Here is an 18795-nt window from a genome sequence, read left to right on the forward strand (position 1 = left end):
CCCTGTGCTTCAGCTTCACAGACTGTTACACTGTGCCTGAGCAACTGCCGGCACAGCACTCTGGTGCACCCCACAGCCCTTCTGTCTCCACATGATTTTAAAAGTTGATTTTTTAGAAGAAGTAGGCCGTGGATAACACATATAAGAAGATTACCACAGTCACGGTGCCTGGACCTATGAGTAAGTGTCCCTGGTTTATCATGATGCATTTTGATTGTAGATTTTCCTTTAAATAAAATTGTAAACATTTAAAGAAATGAGATAGGAGCACCATGAAAACTTTTCCCACCATGACCCCATCCCTGACACAACAGTGAAATTTCATGGACCTCCTCTCTACCTAGAAACAGGTTACAAGAAGCTCCAATCCCTCCATGGATCCCTGGTTGGGAAAAGAGGCCATGATTGACATTTACTCCATATATCTGTCCTATGTGGGGCCCGAATATCCCTTTAAGTGGAAAATAAGGATCTAGTATCATTCAGTTGTCCCATATTACTGTAGTGTTATTTTCAACTTAAAATCCAATCAGATGCCACTATTATTCGTTTTAGTCCTTTAATTAGGACCCCAGTAAGAATAATCTAAACCAAAGTGAATAAGACCTCACTGGCAGTTAATGATATATTATTATTTCATTTGTCAGTGCAATTTATAGATTATAGATGGGAGATCCCTAGTCCTGTTGTCCTGCTGTCCCCTACCTCTCCGCTGACATTTCTTATCAGAGCTGCTGATTCATGCTTCGGAAGATGTGACCTGTATATACATATTATGCTGTACAATGTTGACACACTATTGTTTAGTGTGTCAGGTCGGATGCCAGGGCCCCCTGACACTACGGGCCCCATAGTAGCTGCTGTGGCTGCTACCCCTGTAGTTAAGCCCATGGATGGGAGTTTGATATGCCTCATACAGGAAATTTTGGGACCCCAAATTGACCTGACAGATTTTCTTTAAGCCACTGTACTAGTCCTGCATCCCCCCTAGTGGTTATGGTGCTTCCTGCTGCAGCTGCTTTCTGATGCTTGTAGAAAAGCTGCGGGATCACAGCGTAAACCCTACATATGCAGATACCCTTTGTGTTGGAGAATACAAAGTCCAGGATTTCAGACAGAATCATCAATTGTGAAGTTCTATCGAGAATATTGTTTACTTAAAGATACGTTTATGATACTAAACGTTTTGGGGAGTTATTACCCATTTACAAGGCAAGTCACATGCACTTTGCTGATTTAAAAAAAAAAAAGTGCTATTTGCGGGCGCTGTATATATAAAAATGATTATTATTAGATTATTATTTGGGTGATATTACCTATTCATACTTTTTAATAAGGAGTTGATGTACAAGAGCATTCACACCCCATGATGATAACGCCATCTGGTGGTCACAAGGAGTGTAACATGGACAAATAGTTTATAGTTACCTGCATTCAGGTTGTACTTTTGGGAATAAATGTACTTTATCCAGATATAACATATAATTATAAAAAGAGTTGTTGCATTTTTGTAAACTGAAAAGCTGTAAAAGTTTGTCTACATAAAATTATAGGCTGAGTAGATTAGTCAGACTAACCCAAAAAATATTCTCATGTATTTAGCATATGCTAAATACCTTAAATTTATATTCTATATATGACGAGTACCTAACCTTCTATATATTTTTATCAGTATAAGCTGCCATGAAAGTGCACGAGGAGGGACATTAGTTAGTGGGATGTAAATGTGTTTGTACATTACCAGACCCTTCTTCCTCCTCCCACTTTCCCCTTTCCATAGCTTTCTATGGAGAGCTGTAATATGATATTTCAGTAAGGTGCATTATGTATTGGGAGACCAAGATTTTAAAGGGATTAATAGTTTGAGAGGTAGAGAACATGAAGAATGAAGACGAATAAGAGAACGAAGGAGTAATATCCTATAAGCACAATAGTATTTTATTAAGAGCACCCAACAATAGAAGTCGGATACAACAGAACGAATAAAAGGGAATAGAATTTACAGAATTTTATACATTTACAACACATGATGCTAGTTTTCTTTTTTGAATGAGAAAAAGTGTCATAGATTGGTTGCAGTGCTTATGAATCTGAGTAATATATACACGCTGTAGGTCTATGTATGTTTATAGATGTCTGGACATATCTCACATTCACTATCCCTGAGCTGAAGTAGTATACCACACATAATTATCGTTACCTACCATTTACATATCTGTACAAATCTGTATATAGCAGAGGTCCCCAACCTGTCCTGGGGTGAGCCAAGTCATGACACGACAAGTGCTGTGCCACTATATAACTAGCACATGTATTATACATTTACATCCAGTTACTGAGAATAAAAGAAATAATGGGGCAGAAAATTATGTCATGTGTCAGTGTATCATCCAGTCCACGCTGTGCCGCCAAGTGTTCATAATACCATCCAGGCCGAGAAGCCAAGAGACAGTGATCGGGTTCTGAGCCTGGATGTCAGCTGGCGGGTGAGCGGTCTCATAACTGCTATGACATCCCTGGTGTCACTGATAATAATAGCAATAGCATCTACCAATGTCACCAGGCACCATGTCCAATTCATAAAGGGGGTGTAGGCCTATGTGGCTCCCTGACCAGTGGTTGGGGAATTAGTGCTATAAATAATTTTGGACTAGTTAGCCCAGGCCGCCAGCATCTGCATGTCATCATCGTCTTCCACCCTCTTCCTCGATACTGCTGACACAAATAATGAAGTGTTAGTAAAATAAATGTATAAATGATATCTTTATACAAGCATAGAGTGATATTCTCAGAGCACAGACACCTCTTTACCCTGTGTGATCATTCAGGCCTGGTGTCTATGTCTACACCACAGTGGCTGATGCTGATGATACATTTGTCTACACACAGCTACCAACTCACTCAGATGTGGCTCATTCCCGGATTTCGGGTTCATTCACGCTGAACTGTGCGGTACCACAATGCAACTCATCTGCATCTTTTGGATGCAGTGGTGATGCTGGGTGTTGATGTGTCTCTGCAACACCTCCTAGACTCCGCAACGTCTGCACCGCAGCATGGTGCTGTGGTGGCGTTATTGCCTCTGCCGGCTTCACAGATGCACAGAGCAGGTGTGGAAGCAGGACTGCTGTGCAGGAGTGGGGCAAGGTAAGTATCAAGAGAGGGAGAACAGGGGGAGGGCAACAATGTAAGGTGGAGCAGAGGGGGGCACAATAAGAGGGGAAGGGGGCAGAATACAGCATGGGGTAGGAAGGTAGTCACAATGAGAAGGGAAGGGGACATTATATATGGATAGAGGAAAGATGGGGGCACAAACAGAGGGGTTTTAAAAGGAGAGTAGGGCCACGAAGAGAGGGGAGGGGGGCATTATACAGGATGGAGGAAAGATGCAAGAGCACAAAGAGAGGGGGTGCAGAGAAGGGGACACATTGATAGGAGGGACACAATGTAAGGAGCACTCAATGAGAGGGGAAGGGGGCATTATATATGGATGGAGGAAAGATGGGGGGCACAAAAGGAGGGGAATTAAAGACGACTGGCAACAGTGAAAGTGGGGCCAGGATTAGAGGGGAAGAAGGATGGAAGACAGATGAGGGGACAAAATGAGAGGGGATGCAGAAAAAAAAGACACATTGACAGGAGGGCCACAAGGTAGGGGCAGGGGGCATTATACAGTATGGAGGAAAGATGGGGGGCACAATGAGAGGAGGGGGCACAGTAACATGGCACGAGTAATCCAAGTGCTGTTAATTTAGAATAGACAATCACCAGATCAGGAATTGATAAATCTGGTGCATATTTAGACTGCCGATTCTACATTTATGCTACATTAGTAAATCTGCCCAATGTGTGAATCCAACGTAAGGACTAGATTTGCTACATAATATAATATTCCAGGATCAGACTGTCTGGAAAGACTACTAGTAGGATACAACTGACAGGTGGATACATGGGTAGGTGGTGGGGAACGCTGGGTACCTGGTCTGGATGGCAGCTTCCCTGATGGCACGCTGGGTAACGTGACATTGGCCATATGTTTGTTGAGATCTTCCTGTTCCAGTTCTTCTAATTCTGCCAGTAACTCATCCTGCAAGAATGACAGTCTTCAGCGGCAGATTATGTAAAGCAGATGGTATGTGTGACGTTACACAGCAGTTTGCAAGCAGCTACCGCACCATAAATATCAGGTATCTCATAAATGGTTGTGTAATACCCAAGTATACAATCAGGTCTCAGGCAATACAGATCAAAGGTCCTGTAAGATAAGATGTGAACTTACATCTATGCTTATAACAGTGCACTGAGAAGGAGCTGAGCAGATGTGCATTGTGTCATATCTGTAGGCAGCATGTCATAGAGCAGGAGGAGCTGAGCAGATTTTACACAAAGATTTATTATGGCATATTTACATCTAGGGTAGGAGGAGCTACTATGTCATATGCTCATAATGGTCTATAACATGCTGCCTGCAGATAGGACACTATGTATAATACTTTCAGCCCCTTCTGATCTATAACATACTGCCTGTAGATACCATACTATGTAAAATCTGCTCAGCTGCTCCTTCTCTATAACAAGCTGCCTGTAGATAAGATAATATGTACAATCTGCTTAGCTCATAAGGGTCTATAACATGCCACCTGCAGATAGGATATTTTCAGCTCCTCTTGCTCTATAACATACTGCCTTTAGATACAATAATTTGTACAATCTGCTCAGCTTCTCCTGCTCTATAACATGTTGCCTGCAGATTGGACACTACTTTCAATCTGCTCAGCTCATAATGGTCGATAACATGCCACCTGCAGATGGGATGCTATATATAATATTTTCAGCTCCTCCTGTTCTATAGCATGCTGCCTGCAGATAGGACACTATGTATGATCTGCTAAGCTCATTCTGCTCTATAACATGCTGCGTGCAGATAGGACACTATGTACAATCTGCTCAGTTCCTTCTGCTGTGTAACATGCTGCCTGCAGATAGGACACTTAGCTCCACTGCACTATGACAGCGCCTAGAAGCAGGACTACTAGGGGAGCAAGTAGTAAAGTTTTAATTTGTTACCTCTAGAGATCCCTTTTAGCTAGAATTTTACTTGGGAAAACCCCTTTAACAGTGCTAGCAGTGTGCTTGTCATAGTGCAAATAAGTGATGAAATCCTGGCTGACTGGAGGAAGCTTAATCTTTTGGAATAGAACTTTTCAGAGGAATCTACAATGTGTATAGAAAAAAAAGAGACAAATTGGAAGCGCTGTCACCAACAATTACCTCATCAAACTCTTCACCGAAACTAGTGGGGGTTGAAATGGCATCGGAAATTTCTTGCGCTACATCCTGTTGTTCGCGGATGTCCAGCATCAAGTTATCGATCTTATCCACATCCCTGCAGGTAACGGCATTTCACGTATTATGAAGAAATATAATGCAATAAAATACATAAAAGAAGAAACTTCACGGCGCTGTTCGAGCTTCTATCGCTACAGTCCATTGAGAATGAATGTGTCCTTAATTAAACTGCAATATTCTGTCATCGCGGCGCCATGAATTATATCATCGTTGCTGGTAAGAGCACAATGGAGAGCTTTTACCTCTCAGACGTGAATCAATACTTTGCTGTGAGTCCTGTGCTACCTGTATTCTGCACAATGATCAAAAAAGAACAATGAGCAGGTTAAGAGATATTTTATTGGATGACTCCGAGTACTCGCTCTATAATCAATATGGCGCATCAGGTTCAGCGCGGACCCAAAGCCGATACATCACAATCCCATTCCTAGTCTGAGATGATTGAAAATGCAGCGAAAATCAATCAAAAATGTCCACAAAAGGTTCTGGAATTGCCATGGCGATCCAAAGCGCTTATTGAATATTGTGTTCGCAAAGGATATTGTTATACTTTTATATCTAGGTCCCTGGAAATGAGGAAAGAGTCGGGATACAAATAACCTACTACGTGCCTTACGTGTCTTTTCTGGAGCTGGAATCCTTTCATGTTCTTTTTTCATTTTGTGCGACAGATTTTTCTTGCAACACTTTTTTGGGCAAAATTTTTGGCGCATAATAAGGCCCCTTAGGCCAGCGGCACACGTGGGGTTTTGAACCTGTTTTTGGCCCGTTTTTAAGCAGTCCGTTAAAATGCATCCGTTTTTGAAAAACCCATGCGGTTTTTTGAAAACGCATCAGTTTGTGTCCCGTTTTATAATTAAGATAATTGGTACAACGGTCAAAAACGCATGCGTTTTCAAAAGAACATTGTTTAATGGACTGCCTAAAAACGGCCCAAATATGGGTTCAAAACACCACTTGTGTCGCCGGCCTTAGAGATGAATGCTACCCCTTCCCTCTCCAATGGAAATGACATGTCCCATATTTTTCCGTGCTTGGTCATGGTACGTTGAGACAGCATTTATTGGGACAGAGATTTGTGGCCAGATCTCTGTGCACAAAGTTATCCCCAAAATAGGGTAATACTTGGCGAACTTGGAAAAACCTCCAGTATACCAGCAAGGTTATAGCAGACAAACTCTTCTTTATTAGGACTAAATCATGGTAATAACGGCTTGTTAGGTCAAGCCAAAACGCGTGGGTCATCAAGTTCCTTCCTGTCTGTACCTGTGGCTTTTATCTTATGTCCTAATAAAAAAGGATGTGTGAAGAGGGCTCATGGGCTGAGGCTTCTCCATACTGAAACCCATGATCGCCACTGGCACCAATTGCACGTGTTAACCATTTACCTACATCCGACAAAGTCGTCGGTGGTCGGTAAGTGCCGGAGTTGTGTGACCGCCGCCATCTTTGGCTGGATCAACATGTCATTGGGGATTGATAATCCATTCCCATGGCTGCCTGAAGTCTGTATGTGACTCCAGGACCTTTCATTGGGAACAATCTATAACAGTGTGCAGAAGGCAGGTGGTTTGGGAAGGCTTGGGACCCCTAGAAGGCTTGGGTACACGTCAATCAACATTTAGTAACATCGAATGCTCAAGTAGGTTGCAACCCCATGTAGAATCTATTGAAGAAACTTGGCACTCCTTGATAGATGAAATTACAGAATGTATTTTATTCAAATGAGATAACAATCCACAAAATGCAACATTTCAGTCTTACAAAATAAGGCCTTCATCAGGCACGGATTGCAAGGTATAGAGGAATAAAGGAAAGTGCGGTTCTATGACCGCTGTGGCGCTCAGGGCAAGTGTAGTGCGCCTACATCTGCAAGGGAGCCACAGCAGTCACAGAACCGCACTTTCCTTTACTCCACTATACCTTGCAATCCGTGCCTGATGAAGGTCTAATTTTGTAGGACCGAAACGTTGCATTTTGTGGATTGCGATCTCACTTGAATAAAATACCTAAGAAGGCTTGGGCCTCCAAAACTGCCATCCCAGCCGCCCATATTATAATCCACTACTGGTGAAAATTTAAAAAGGACAAGGATTGTAAACTAAGCGCACTTACATCCTGGTCTGTGCCCCTTATGGCAGAATCCGCTCTTCTTTTAGCTTGTTATGTCCTTGTTTTTTTAAAAAAAACGCTTACAAATGAGTCCAAGGAGCTCTGGGCTCAGTTTACAGTGTCTGGTGTCTGAAGCCCCTTGTGCTCATTTGCATATTGTTCTTGTAAAAACGAGGACCAGTAAGCTAAAGGAAGAGCAAATTCTGCCAGAGGGGGCACACACCAGTATGTAAGTGTACTTGGTTTACGATCCTTCATCCTGGTGGTAGATTTTCTTTTAACAGTGCCATGTGTATCACAGTGACTGATGATTTATGATGAATCAGGTTGAATCAGATGGATCAAAAGGTTATACAGCTGACAAAATGGTATGAATGAAAACATAAAAAAATTATGGAGCTCTGAGATGCTGTAAATTCTAAAAATCCTAATAAATATCTTCCATTCATCATAAGTATAGGCCTTACTTACAAGTTCTGGTGGATTGTTTTCATGGCTTTTGCAGCATATCCCATATTTTTCAGAACCTCTGTGTTGGTGTGGGAATTCTCGAGAGCTTCTCTCTGGAACTCAATGGTGGAGAGTGTCCCATCGATCTGCGTCAGCTGCTTCTCTAGTCTCTTCTTTCTTTTTAATGCTTGTAACGCGGCTGAGGATGAGAAGTACACTCAACATTTCAGACACGGCTTGTCAAATATTAAGGCATTACAGAGCGGGTGATATTTATGGAGCCACTTTGACCACTTCTGGTGTATTGTGGTCCAAAAACTGTGTTCCAACATTTTATGAAGGCTTTTAGACAATGAGACGTGTTCTTCGGAGAGGGGCGTGCACAGTTTAGACCAGCGAAAACTTGGCTGGGTTCACACCACACTTCATGTACCTTATTATTTCGGACTATAAGGCGCACAAAAAATCCTTTGATTTTCTCAGAAATCAAAGATGCGCCTTATACATTATCTGTACTTACAGACAACAGCTGCCTTGAACTGTGCACAGGTTTGCCACCTGCTGGTCATTCATCCTTATAATCAGGTGCTCCTTAAAATCCAGTGTGCCTTATATATGAACCTAGACATTTTAGCACGCATTTATTTATGGTGCGCCTTATAGTCCAAAAAATACTGTATAGGGAAAGCACCCAACATATACGCTTAGTGTACACATTGACAATGCGTCTGTCTCCCCATACATCCTGTCCACCAAAAAAACCTGCGGCTAAGCAATTTATGCGCTTAGCAGAGGCAACAGATGGCTATGGGGAGCATCTCACCCCACAGCCCCGGAGACCTGGTGATGTCACTGTCCATATTAAGATAGTGACATCATTGGGGGAACGCCCTGTTCATCGGCAACAGCCAATCGCCGGATGCTGCCGATCTACACTCCTCCCCATTGGCATTTAGGCACATAACGTCCAATCGTCTTTTAATACATGTCAATGTTTCGGCAAACAATAGAAGTCTTTTTATAGTCCAATATAATACACGACTTTTGTACTTGTATTAGGAATCACCGTCACATAACTAGCCTTGTAATGTATTTTAGAGTAGACTGACAAGTCATGTCTATAATTGACACACTCGGGGTGTGACCGCTGAGCTATAATAAGTTGCCTCATCAAATTCCCCAGCAAAATATCTGCAAGTGCAGGTAGAATAATACAAATCACCTATGAGAGAATCCGAAAAATAGACCGGAGCTCTGAGGCCGAACAAAGCAAAGGTTTTGTAAATGTTAAAAAATGGCGAGAGAATGAGAGAGAATGACAATTGGGCGATGTAGTCATGGGGGTCTGCACCAGGAAACAGACAAGGCCTCATGTAACTTTCTTGAAATCTACTGCATCTGTGTCCTTAAAGGGAATCTGTCAGCAAAATTTTACCTTGTATACCACTACCAGTAAGTGGCTTAACACCTTCCAGATTATGTTTCTTTCATGGCCCAGTGCGGTGGTATCATCCAGAAAATCCACTTTAAAGTGAAAGTTGTATAAATTCATGGAGGCAGAGTGTTTAGTACTGAAGTCAAGCTCTCCTCACCTCAGAATGTGAGGACATGTAATAACATTTCATCTACAAAAACAATTTGTTTCTTTGTGCAATCATTGCAGCAGTGTTGGTCATATCCAAGGACAACAATCAAATTTTTAAGGAACAATATGACTACATTTATGAGAAATTGTTTTCAATAACATGCAATTGAAGAAATGTATGTACAGGCAGTCCCCGGGTTACGTACAAGATAGGGTCCATAGGTTTGTTCTTATGTTGAATTTGTATGTAAGTCGAAACTGTATATTTTATAATTGTAGATACAGACAAAAAATTTTTTTGCCCCAGAGACAATTAGAGTTTAAAATTTTTTGCTGTAATGGGACCAAGGATTATGAATAAAGCTTCATTATAGACACCTTACAGCTGATCATTGCAGTCTGGGACTATAGTAACATCCAGAGACTTCACCAGAGGTCAGAGGGGTGTGTCTGTAACTATGGGTTTTCTGTAAGTCGGGTGTCCTTAAAGGGAACCCATCACCACTATTTTCACAAATACAGGTAGTGAAAGGTTCCTATAGAGCTGTAATAACTATTTGACACCCTGCTTGTAGCTAAAAATTATGCCCCTGAGATTCCCATATATTCAACTTTATAGTTTTATCTGGTAACTAAGCATGGCTACATGGAGTCAAGGTGGGCGTGGCCTCCTCAGGCTGACCAGGGTGACATCATCACAGGTCCTATAGCTTTTGTAGCATTAGGAACTGTACACTAAGCATATATGTCATGAAATCACAGCATATTTTATCACATGAACTCACAGCAGGCTGCATGGAGAGGATTAGGAGTCCATGGAGGCTGCTGTGATGGTTTTATGTGGTCAGATATGTACATGGGGTATAGTTTTCATATTAAGTAGTTCAAGGACCTTTGATGAAGTCACCCTGGTCACATGACATTAGGCCACGCCCCCCTTGGACTCGCTCCAAAGCTGCATAGATACCAGGCAAGATTATAACTCTGATTTTATGGGGATCTGAGGGGAACAATTTTTAGCTAAAAGCAGGGTGTCAGATAGTTACTAGAGCTCTATAGGAACCTGCCACTACCTGTATTTGTGAAAATAGTGGTGACGGGTTCCCTTTAAGTAAGGGACCGCCTGTATATGGTAAATGCATTCATTTCAATTCTAATGCCCAGATAAGAACATCCCTTTCATAACATAATCATAGTTGTTTTTAGATCTCTTGACAGGTTTGCTTTCGGAGAAACAAGAGATCTCAGTCGCAGATTTTGTATGCATGGATGGAACAGTGTGGGCAAATATTCAGGGAGCAAAGCAGGGACATTTAATTTTTTAATTACATTTTTTTCCAATATATTCAACATAAGCAAGAGATGGTACATTAACCACTTAAAGGCAGTTCACCAGCAGTTTTGATCTCATAATGCTGTAGACAGTGTTAGGCGCTGGACCTGGATTTCTGTGTAATCATATATCAGGTTTTTGTTAGTAGCAGCAGGACTGTAAAAAATGCATTTCACAATTGTAACTGGACACTAAAAGGAAATTGATCATCGGCGAGTAGTCATTGTTCCTGCCCATCAATCTGGAGAGGATTATAAGATTATAAATATGAATTTTCATACAGTGTGAAGTATCATTTTACACTGTGAAAGTATAATCACTAGCTGAAAATGTTCACAATATATTTGTCACATTTACCACAAGGTCAAAAAAAAAAAAACACAAACCACACCTCTGATTCTACTGCCCAGACCAGTACAGTATTTAGAATATAAGGAAGTACTGCAAGCTTGGTAGAGTTGTCAAGAGAAATTCGTAAATTACACAGCAAAATGTTGCAAAGAAGCCAAAATACTTCCGGGACAATGTATGAGGCATCAATATGCAAAAGCCAAACACTGTGTTTCTATGATCTGGGTGAAATGTGTATACGTTAGGTCTTCCAAACACATTGGGGGTCATTTACTAAGGGGCCAATTCGTGTTTTCCCTACGTGTTACCCGAATATTTTCGATTTGCGCTGATTTCCCCTGAATTGCCCCGGGATTTTGGAGCACGTGATCGGATTGTGGCGCATCGGCGCTGGCATGCACGCGACGGAAAATGGGGGGGGGGGCGTGGCCAAACGAAAACCCGACGGATTCTGAAAAACTGCCGCATTTAAAAATAAAAAATCTGTTGCGGAGCTTGCACTTACCTTCACTCAGCCCGGCTCGGTGTATTCCTGTGCGTTCCGATGCTTTTCAGCGCAGTAGCGCCACCTGGTTGACGGCGGAGGAACTACCTTAATAAGTCCCGTCCGGACCCGAATCCAGCGCAGAGAACGCGCCGCTGGATCGCGAATGGGCCGGGTAAGTAAATCTGCCCCATTGTTTTTTTTTTCCTAAGGCTCCAAAAGTTTGGCCGTCATTGCCCAGTGTCTATGCCATGTGGCTGCAAAGTAAGCCCGTGTGTATTCCTTGTGCCATACGTTTTTGTGTCATACAATTGCAAATACGGATGCGACACAGATGCCACACTTGTGTGTCAGCCGAATGGGAAAGCAGTGCCGCAAACACGGCCCAAAGTAGGACCTGCTCAGAGTTTTTCTCAGGGACAATAGGCTGAGACCCTGGGCTGAGGAATCCTTCACTGTGTGTATGAGTCCATAGAAATATATGGAGCCGTGAGAAATCCACAAAACCTCTGCCGCATTATCGAAGGAAAATTTGTGTGAATGAGGCCTTACTTATGAAGAAAGTCACAAATATAATTCCATTAGTCGATTGGTCTGAAAAACTATAACGGTGTAGACATTGTACATAAGTAACACAGTAACTCCACCCAGGAAATATATTCATTAAAACATTAGGAATAAAACAAATTGCTCTTTAATAACTTTTTTTTCATGGTTATACAATGTGATAAGACTGAGGCTTGGTGTGCTCCGCTCCTCCAGACCTTCATAGCTGCTCTACTGATCGATAAATGGAAGTAGTATCAACGGCACAGACATAAACCCTGTGGTCAGAGTCACCTAGACTTCTGAGAGGACATGTACTAACCGGGGCTGCCAATCTGCCGAGCGGGCCGTCTGAGCACCTGAACGCCCCTTCAGTACAGAAATTTGTGAAGCATAGTGCAGCCGCACCACAAAACAGTCAGGTGCGACACATATGTGGCACGGACACTTCTTAAATACCTGTGCAGGCAGTTGGCACTTACAAGAAAGTGCAAAGTCCAACAGAAAACTGGTGCATGTCTCTTAGTAAATGTGCCCAATGATCCAGATACTGGTCCACGGTTTTCAGTCAGACTTTACACTGAAAAGAACATGCATAGGGCTTGCACATGTATTTATAAAGTGTCAGTTTTGTGTTGCGGCTCCACTGTGCCTGACACACCACAAAATTCTGCACCTAAAGTGGTGTTCCGATGTTGGACCATGCACCACAATTTATTACTGTAACTGGACAGAACTGTAACAGAATTGTGGCGCACGCCCCATGTTAATGGTGCACCAAAAAAAATTTGGTGCACACTTCCTGAGCAGCGCCAGATTAATAAAAGGGGCGCCAGATTAATGAACACAATGCACCAGTTTTGATGAATCTGGCGCACTCTGCACACTCCACAGGCAACTGCACATAGCACAGACTACACGAGTTTTAATAAATGTGGTCCACTGTATATAAAAACTGGTGCAGTGTGTCTAGTTTTTGTTTGCACATGCCACATAGGGAGGGGGGGTTAACTAATTATGGCGCAAGCACGACTGTCGGCATTGGAGATCAGTCTCCGGAAAGCACAGCCCGATGTATTAAAGTGGCAGTGGTATTAAAATACCGACATCAATAGATGTGCACCAAAATCTTACATGGACAATGGATAATTTTGCTCTCTGACCATTTTTTTCCTGGTCTATTGTGCGCCAAAAATTGCGCATAAAAATATACAGAAATGTGATGGATGAGGTGGAAAAGTTAGGCCATGCCCACTTGCGCCAAAAAAAGACAGAGGAGTTGGGATAGTTCTTTCTGCCGCAAACTCATTAAAGATGATCCACAACAATTCTGCGCCCAATTCCTGGCATTTTTTAGGCGCAGAGGTGATAATACATCTGCCCCATAGTGTTGCACACTCTTATTTGATGCGTTCAGGATGTGTTAACAGTTGCACCAACTTTTTTTAGTGCTATTTGCTCCATTCTAATGCAACAGAATTGTGGCGCATCTCAGTAATAAATGTGGCGCACACTAGCAACTCACACTACCACGTCCCTTTAGGTGCACAGTTTTAAAAAGTGTCTGACAAAAAACGCAACCTCAACACGGTTGTGGCACTGAAATATAACAAATACATGTGCAAGCTCCAAAGACACTTTTTCATGCCCAAAAACAATTATATTACATGGGGACAGTACCAAAACCAATCTTATTACATAAATACAGCGCTGGAACCAATCTACTACATAGGTCCACTACCAGTACGAACATTACTACATTGATACATGGCCAGATCCAGTATTACGTCTACTAATTCTTGCATTATTTGGAGAGGGTGGAGGGTGAAGACACTAGACACCAGGTGTTCACTAGTGGTAGAAATGGCTCTGGTCTGGAGCACCTTATATGATGTTTGGTCTATGGGACTGACAAAATATTGATACAAGTGTCATAGAAGTGGATGTCTATTTACATAGATGCTCGGATCGGAGAGCTCAGTTCTTGTGTACGCCAGATAATACAGCAGCTGGTACTTTAATAATCAGAAACTTATTCTCTATTCTTTTGATAATTTGTGGGACAATCACTTAAAAAAATTGTCCTTTGGTCAAAAACCTTCATACATCACCGTCACCTAAAGTTATCCAACATGTCTCTCTACAATGTCCCATGCTTCCATCTTACACTCTAGTGCTCCTCCAATCCAAACTTTACTCTGCTGCTCTGCTATCCCATCCTTTATCTTTTCCCCTTCCTCTCCCATGCCAGTTCCTTAAAGGAATGTTCCCACTTTGTCAAATTAATATTATTGTTTATATGATGCAAAAATAATACAATTTTCCAAAATACTTTTTGTATCAATTCCTCACGGTTTAGATCTCTGCTTGCTGTCATTCTATAGGAAGCTTCTATATGTTTACTTTCAGTGGATAGAAATCTGACCATGGTCACACAGGTGCACGGATCGTAAGTATCAGAGAAGGTAAGGGTGATGCCACACATGGCGTTTTGAACCCGTTTTTGGTCCATTTTTAAGCAGTCCGTCCAAAAACGCATGCATTATAAAACCCATGTTTTTTTTTAAAACGTATCCGTTTTTGACCAGTTTTAATTAAGATAATAGGTAAAACCTGTCAAAAACGGATGCGTTTTTTAACGGACTGCTTAAAAACGGACCAAAAACGGATTCAAAGCGCCATGTGTGGCATCACCCTAATCAGAACCATGTGATATAACGGCTCTTGCACCTGTGCGACCATGGACAGATTTATTTCCGCTTCCTATAGCAAGACAGCAAGCAGAGATCTAGAAAACCGTGAGGAATTTATACAGAAAGTATATTGGAAATTTGTATAACTTTTCATTATTCAAACAATATCCATTACTTACACGCTTACAATGCAACTGCTAGCTGAGGCACACCGTGTATACACGTCTCACCTATCGGTCACCTTGGACTCAATATGGCCTCTTAAGTATAACCACCAAGGGTGCTAAGGTTCAAAATAAATCATACATAACCTATTGTGTCCACACTAGGTGAACAAACCAAAGCATAACACATACATAAGAAAATATGAAAAAATCTTTATTAATTAAACATCCAAAAACAATATTAATGGACAGCGTAAAATAATGATAAGCAGCCACCAGGTATCAATACGCGGACAAGGGAGTCAGCCCACAGGGCATAACAGAACACCAGACCAATACATATACATATCTTAGTGAAGGCTATTACTGTGTATGTTACAAATATGCAATGTGCCAATTGAAGCTGGAATAGCTTCGCTGTGTGTAGTATAACATGGTAGACAGCCTAAACCGAAACAAGAATTGCTTTCTTACCCATATTTGGGTTTGGATTGGTGTCTGTGCCCGGGGTGACTCCAGCCCCGACGCGCGTTTCGGCCCGACTGAGCCTTCGTCTGGGGCTCAGCCCGGCCGAAACGCGCGTCGGGGCTGGAGTCACCCCGGGCACAGACACCAATCCAAACCCAAATATGGGTAAGAAAGCAATTCTTGTTTCGGTTTAGGCTGTGTTATGCTTTGGTTTGTTCACCTAGTGTGGACACAATAGGTTAAATATCCATTACTTGTAGAAATTGGAATACCTATTAAACTGTTTACACACTGCAAGAAAATCGAAGTAATTTAGGAATAGAGCAACCCAACTTTAGATATTACTCTGGGATGTTTTTGGGTACCGTCTAATAAATTCATGTAGAAGGTTGACCAAATGTTGACATAATAGCCCAGATCAATAGCACCAGTTTTCTGTCATAATTTGCACTAAAAAGAACGTCTTTGGAACTTGCACATGTATTTAAGAAGCGTTTGTGCCAGTTTTGTGTCGCGGCTGCACTGTGTTGACAAGACAGAAAAAATGTGCACCTAAAGGGGCTTAGTCAGCAAGGGGCTTAGATCAGCATTTGAGACACATTTAATACAGCGACTCTACAGAATTGTGTCACACGCTGCATGGTGCACAGAGCAGTGCAGAGGGCGCTAGATAATTGAAGACTGTCCGCCAGTATTCAATAATCTGGCACACCCTGCACACTTGTGAGTAGTTTGCACTACTTTTGATAAATCTGACCCAATGTTTAAGGTCAGTGTGATGTCACTTCCTGTCTCTACTGCTTCCTGTCTGGAGGGATGAAATTGGAGTTTGTCCTTGCACCTAAAATGTGTTATAAGGACTCTGATAACACAGTACACTTTAGAACTAAACTATTTTTGGAGGATTGTTGGTGGAGAAGGATTAATTGTTGAGTTAATCATTTTCAAAACAGATAGAAATACTACTTTGCGGGGGATAATTACCCTACAGTTGATATACTGTTTTAGGCTACATTCACACGAATGTATGGGGGACGTATATATGGCCAACGTATATACAGCGTATATCGCCCCCCCCCCGCACACTTCTATGGCCTTGCGGCACCATACCGCTGCGTAGCCCGTAGAACAATAGGACATGTCCTATCTTTCTATTGAATACAGCGCCGTGCGCCATATATTCCTGTGGAGAGGGGCGGTGGTAAGCTGCTGCTCTCCACATCTCCGATTAATGCCCGCCGTACTACGGTACTGTGGGCATACATCGTGTGAATGTAGCTTTATTCACATTTCTTGTCATCTAGACCCTCAGCTTTCTAGATGAGGCAATGGTATGAATGTGTACCTCAGGTGTGACTAGAGGCGTGTGCCTTAAACCAATGAGTACAATGATAGGGATACTATTTTCTCATCAACACTCAGATCTTTCTGTGGTTTTAAGTTTCGACCTCCTTAGACAAAACATCAGCTGCCTCAGTCGAGGATACTATTTCACTTCCCAATTCTCTCCTTGAGCAAACTATGTCCATTAATAATTCATTAGAAGACATTCGCAAATTGAACTACTTAAAACATTAACCTTAAAGGCAATGTTCCACACAGAGCAGGTAATGATAGAAAACATCATACAATGTCTATGGTCACATAATAATAGAAGGAAAACCAGTCACGCCTTTCCTGTGGCTGGAGCCTAAGAATAAACCTGGAACATAAATCTACTTTTTCTGAGAACTCTCTTAGCCCTGTATTTTCCATTTTACAAGGGAAGCACATGAGACAATAATTCTTTCTGACTACATACATGCTATTCCAGAGTAAGCTATAGAAGATATTCTGAGGTAACTTTAATGGCGGCCATATTGGTTATCATCTGTCTTATCCAGGAACAGTTATAACTCAAGGTCCCATTACACAGGCCGATGAATGAGAGCTGATCTAAGGTGTCTCAATAAAGGGCCAAGGAAGACCAATATGGGGACAAATGACTATTACTATGACATGTCGGTAAATAGGAGCATATCCCCTGTTCATATGGAGGGATGTGCCACCAACAACAATGATGACAAGGTCCCGGAACAGCCTTTCCTAAAGAAGATAATTTGTTCAATGGTTGGTCTATAAAATTGTGCCTCAAGCAAACTGCTAAGTCCAGGCGGTCCCCTACTTAAGAACACCTGACTTACATACAACCCCTAGTTACAAATGGACCTCTGGATTTTGATAATTTACTGTACTTTAGTCCTAGGCTACAATAATCAGCTATAACAGTTATTAATGGTGCCTGTAATGAAGCTTTATTGTTAATCCTGGTTCTTATGACAATCCAACATTTTTAAAATCCAATTGTTACAGAGACCAAAAACAAACCTACAGAACCTATCTTGTATGTAACCCGGGGACTGCCTGTATATGTTTTGACCACTAAAGGCAAGGAAACAATTCAAGGACAAGGACTTTACAATCAAAGTTTTTGGAGTTGAGCTATTGTGTGAGGAAACACTGGCCCAAGTTCTGAAGATGAGATACAAGTAAGGATATAATAATGTAAAACTTGTTGTCTTGAGAAGTAGAGCTGGATACAAGATGTTGTTGTGCCGTACACATCATTTCTGAGAAGAGAAGGGTTAGGCTCCAGCCATGTCCTCACCACTTACCCCTCTTGTTCTTGGTCCCATGCTTCCTCGCTGTAGCCAGCTCCTGTTCGATTTTCTTTTCCAAGTACTCCTGTTTTTTGCTTAACATTTCCTCAGTTTCTCGGAGTCTGAATAGAGCTTCCTGAGCACTCGGACCCCCCTTACGACTTTTAGAAGAGGAACCAGACCCTCCAGAGGGCTTGAAAAGCTTTGTGATCTTACTCATTGTTGTCTCTGACTTTCTGACAAGCTTCAGTTACCAAAATCCATCCAGTGCTGTAAGATATTCCTCAGGAAGAGCCGTGAGCTGCCAGGAGAAAATACAGAGATCGGAGATCCAAGTCAGACACCTGTCACTTCCTGTCAAGTAAAACTGGAAAGACAACTTCCAACAATCACCTGGTGTAATGGGTGGGGCGAGCAAGAACACAGTCAAGTGACTTCTTACGTAGCCGAATACCTGGGAGATAATCTCACACCTTACTAATAGCTCATACTGACTGACATATCACCGGCTCCTTCACTACCTACAGCAAACAATATCTCGCTCTTTGTTACGGGATCAAAAAGCAAGGAAAGCTAATATTTGTCAAACTCCTTTCTGCAAGATTGTATGATATTGTTTTG

General features: G+C 42.0%; 1 protein-coding gene across 2 annotated transcripts; it reads right to left on the reverse strand.

Moving 5' to 3' along the window:
- Positions 1 to 1917: 1917 nt before the first annotated feature.
- Positions 1918 to 18555, reverse strand: CHMP4C (charged multivesicular body protein 4C). Of its 2 annotated transcripts, none has more exons than XM_072151634.1 (5): positions 18190 to 18555; positions 7933 to 8110; positions 5272 to 5386; positions 3979 to 4087; positions 1918 to 2712 (listed from the first exon to the last, which is right to left on the reverse strand). In XM_072151634.1, exons 1-5 carry the CDS (start codon positions 18392 to 18394, stop codon positions 2651 to 2653), a joined length of 669 nt encoding a protein of 222 aa, XP_072007735.1. In that variant the 5' UTR covers positions 18395 to 18555; the 3' UTR covers positions 1918 to 2650. The 2 variants fall into 2 exon arrangements, with proteins under 2 accessions (XP_072007735.1, XP_072007734.1); XM_072151633.1 differs by having other exon boundaries at positions 1918 to 2715.
- Positions 18556 to 18795: the final 240 nt, after the last annotated feature.

This window comes from Engystomops pustulosus, chromosome 5 (genome assembly GCF_040894005.1).
Source record: "Engystomops pustulosus chromosome 5, aEngPut4.maternal, whole genome shotgun sequence".
Lineage (NCBI taxonomy): Eukaryota > Metazoa > Chordata > Amphibia > Anura > Leptodactylidae > Engystomops > Engystomops pustulosus.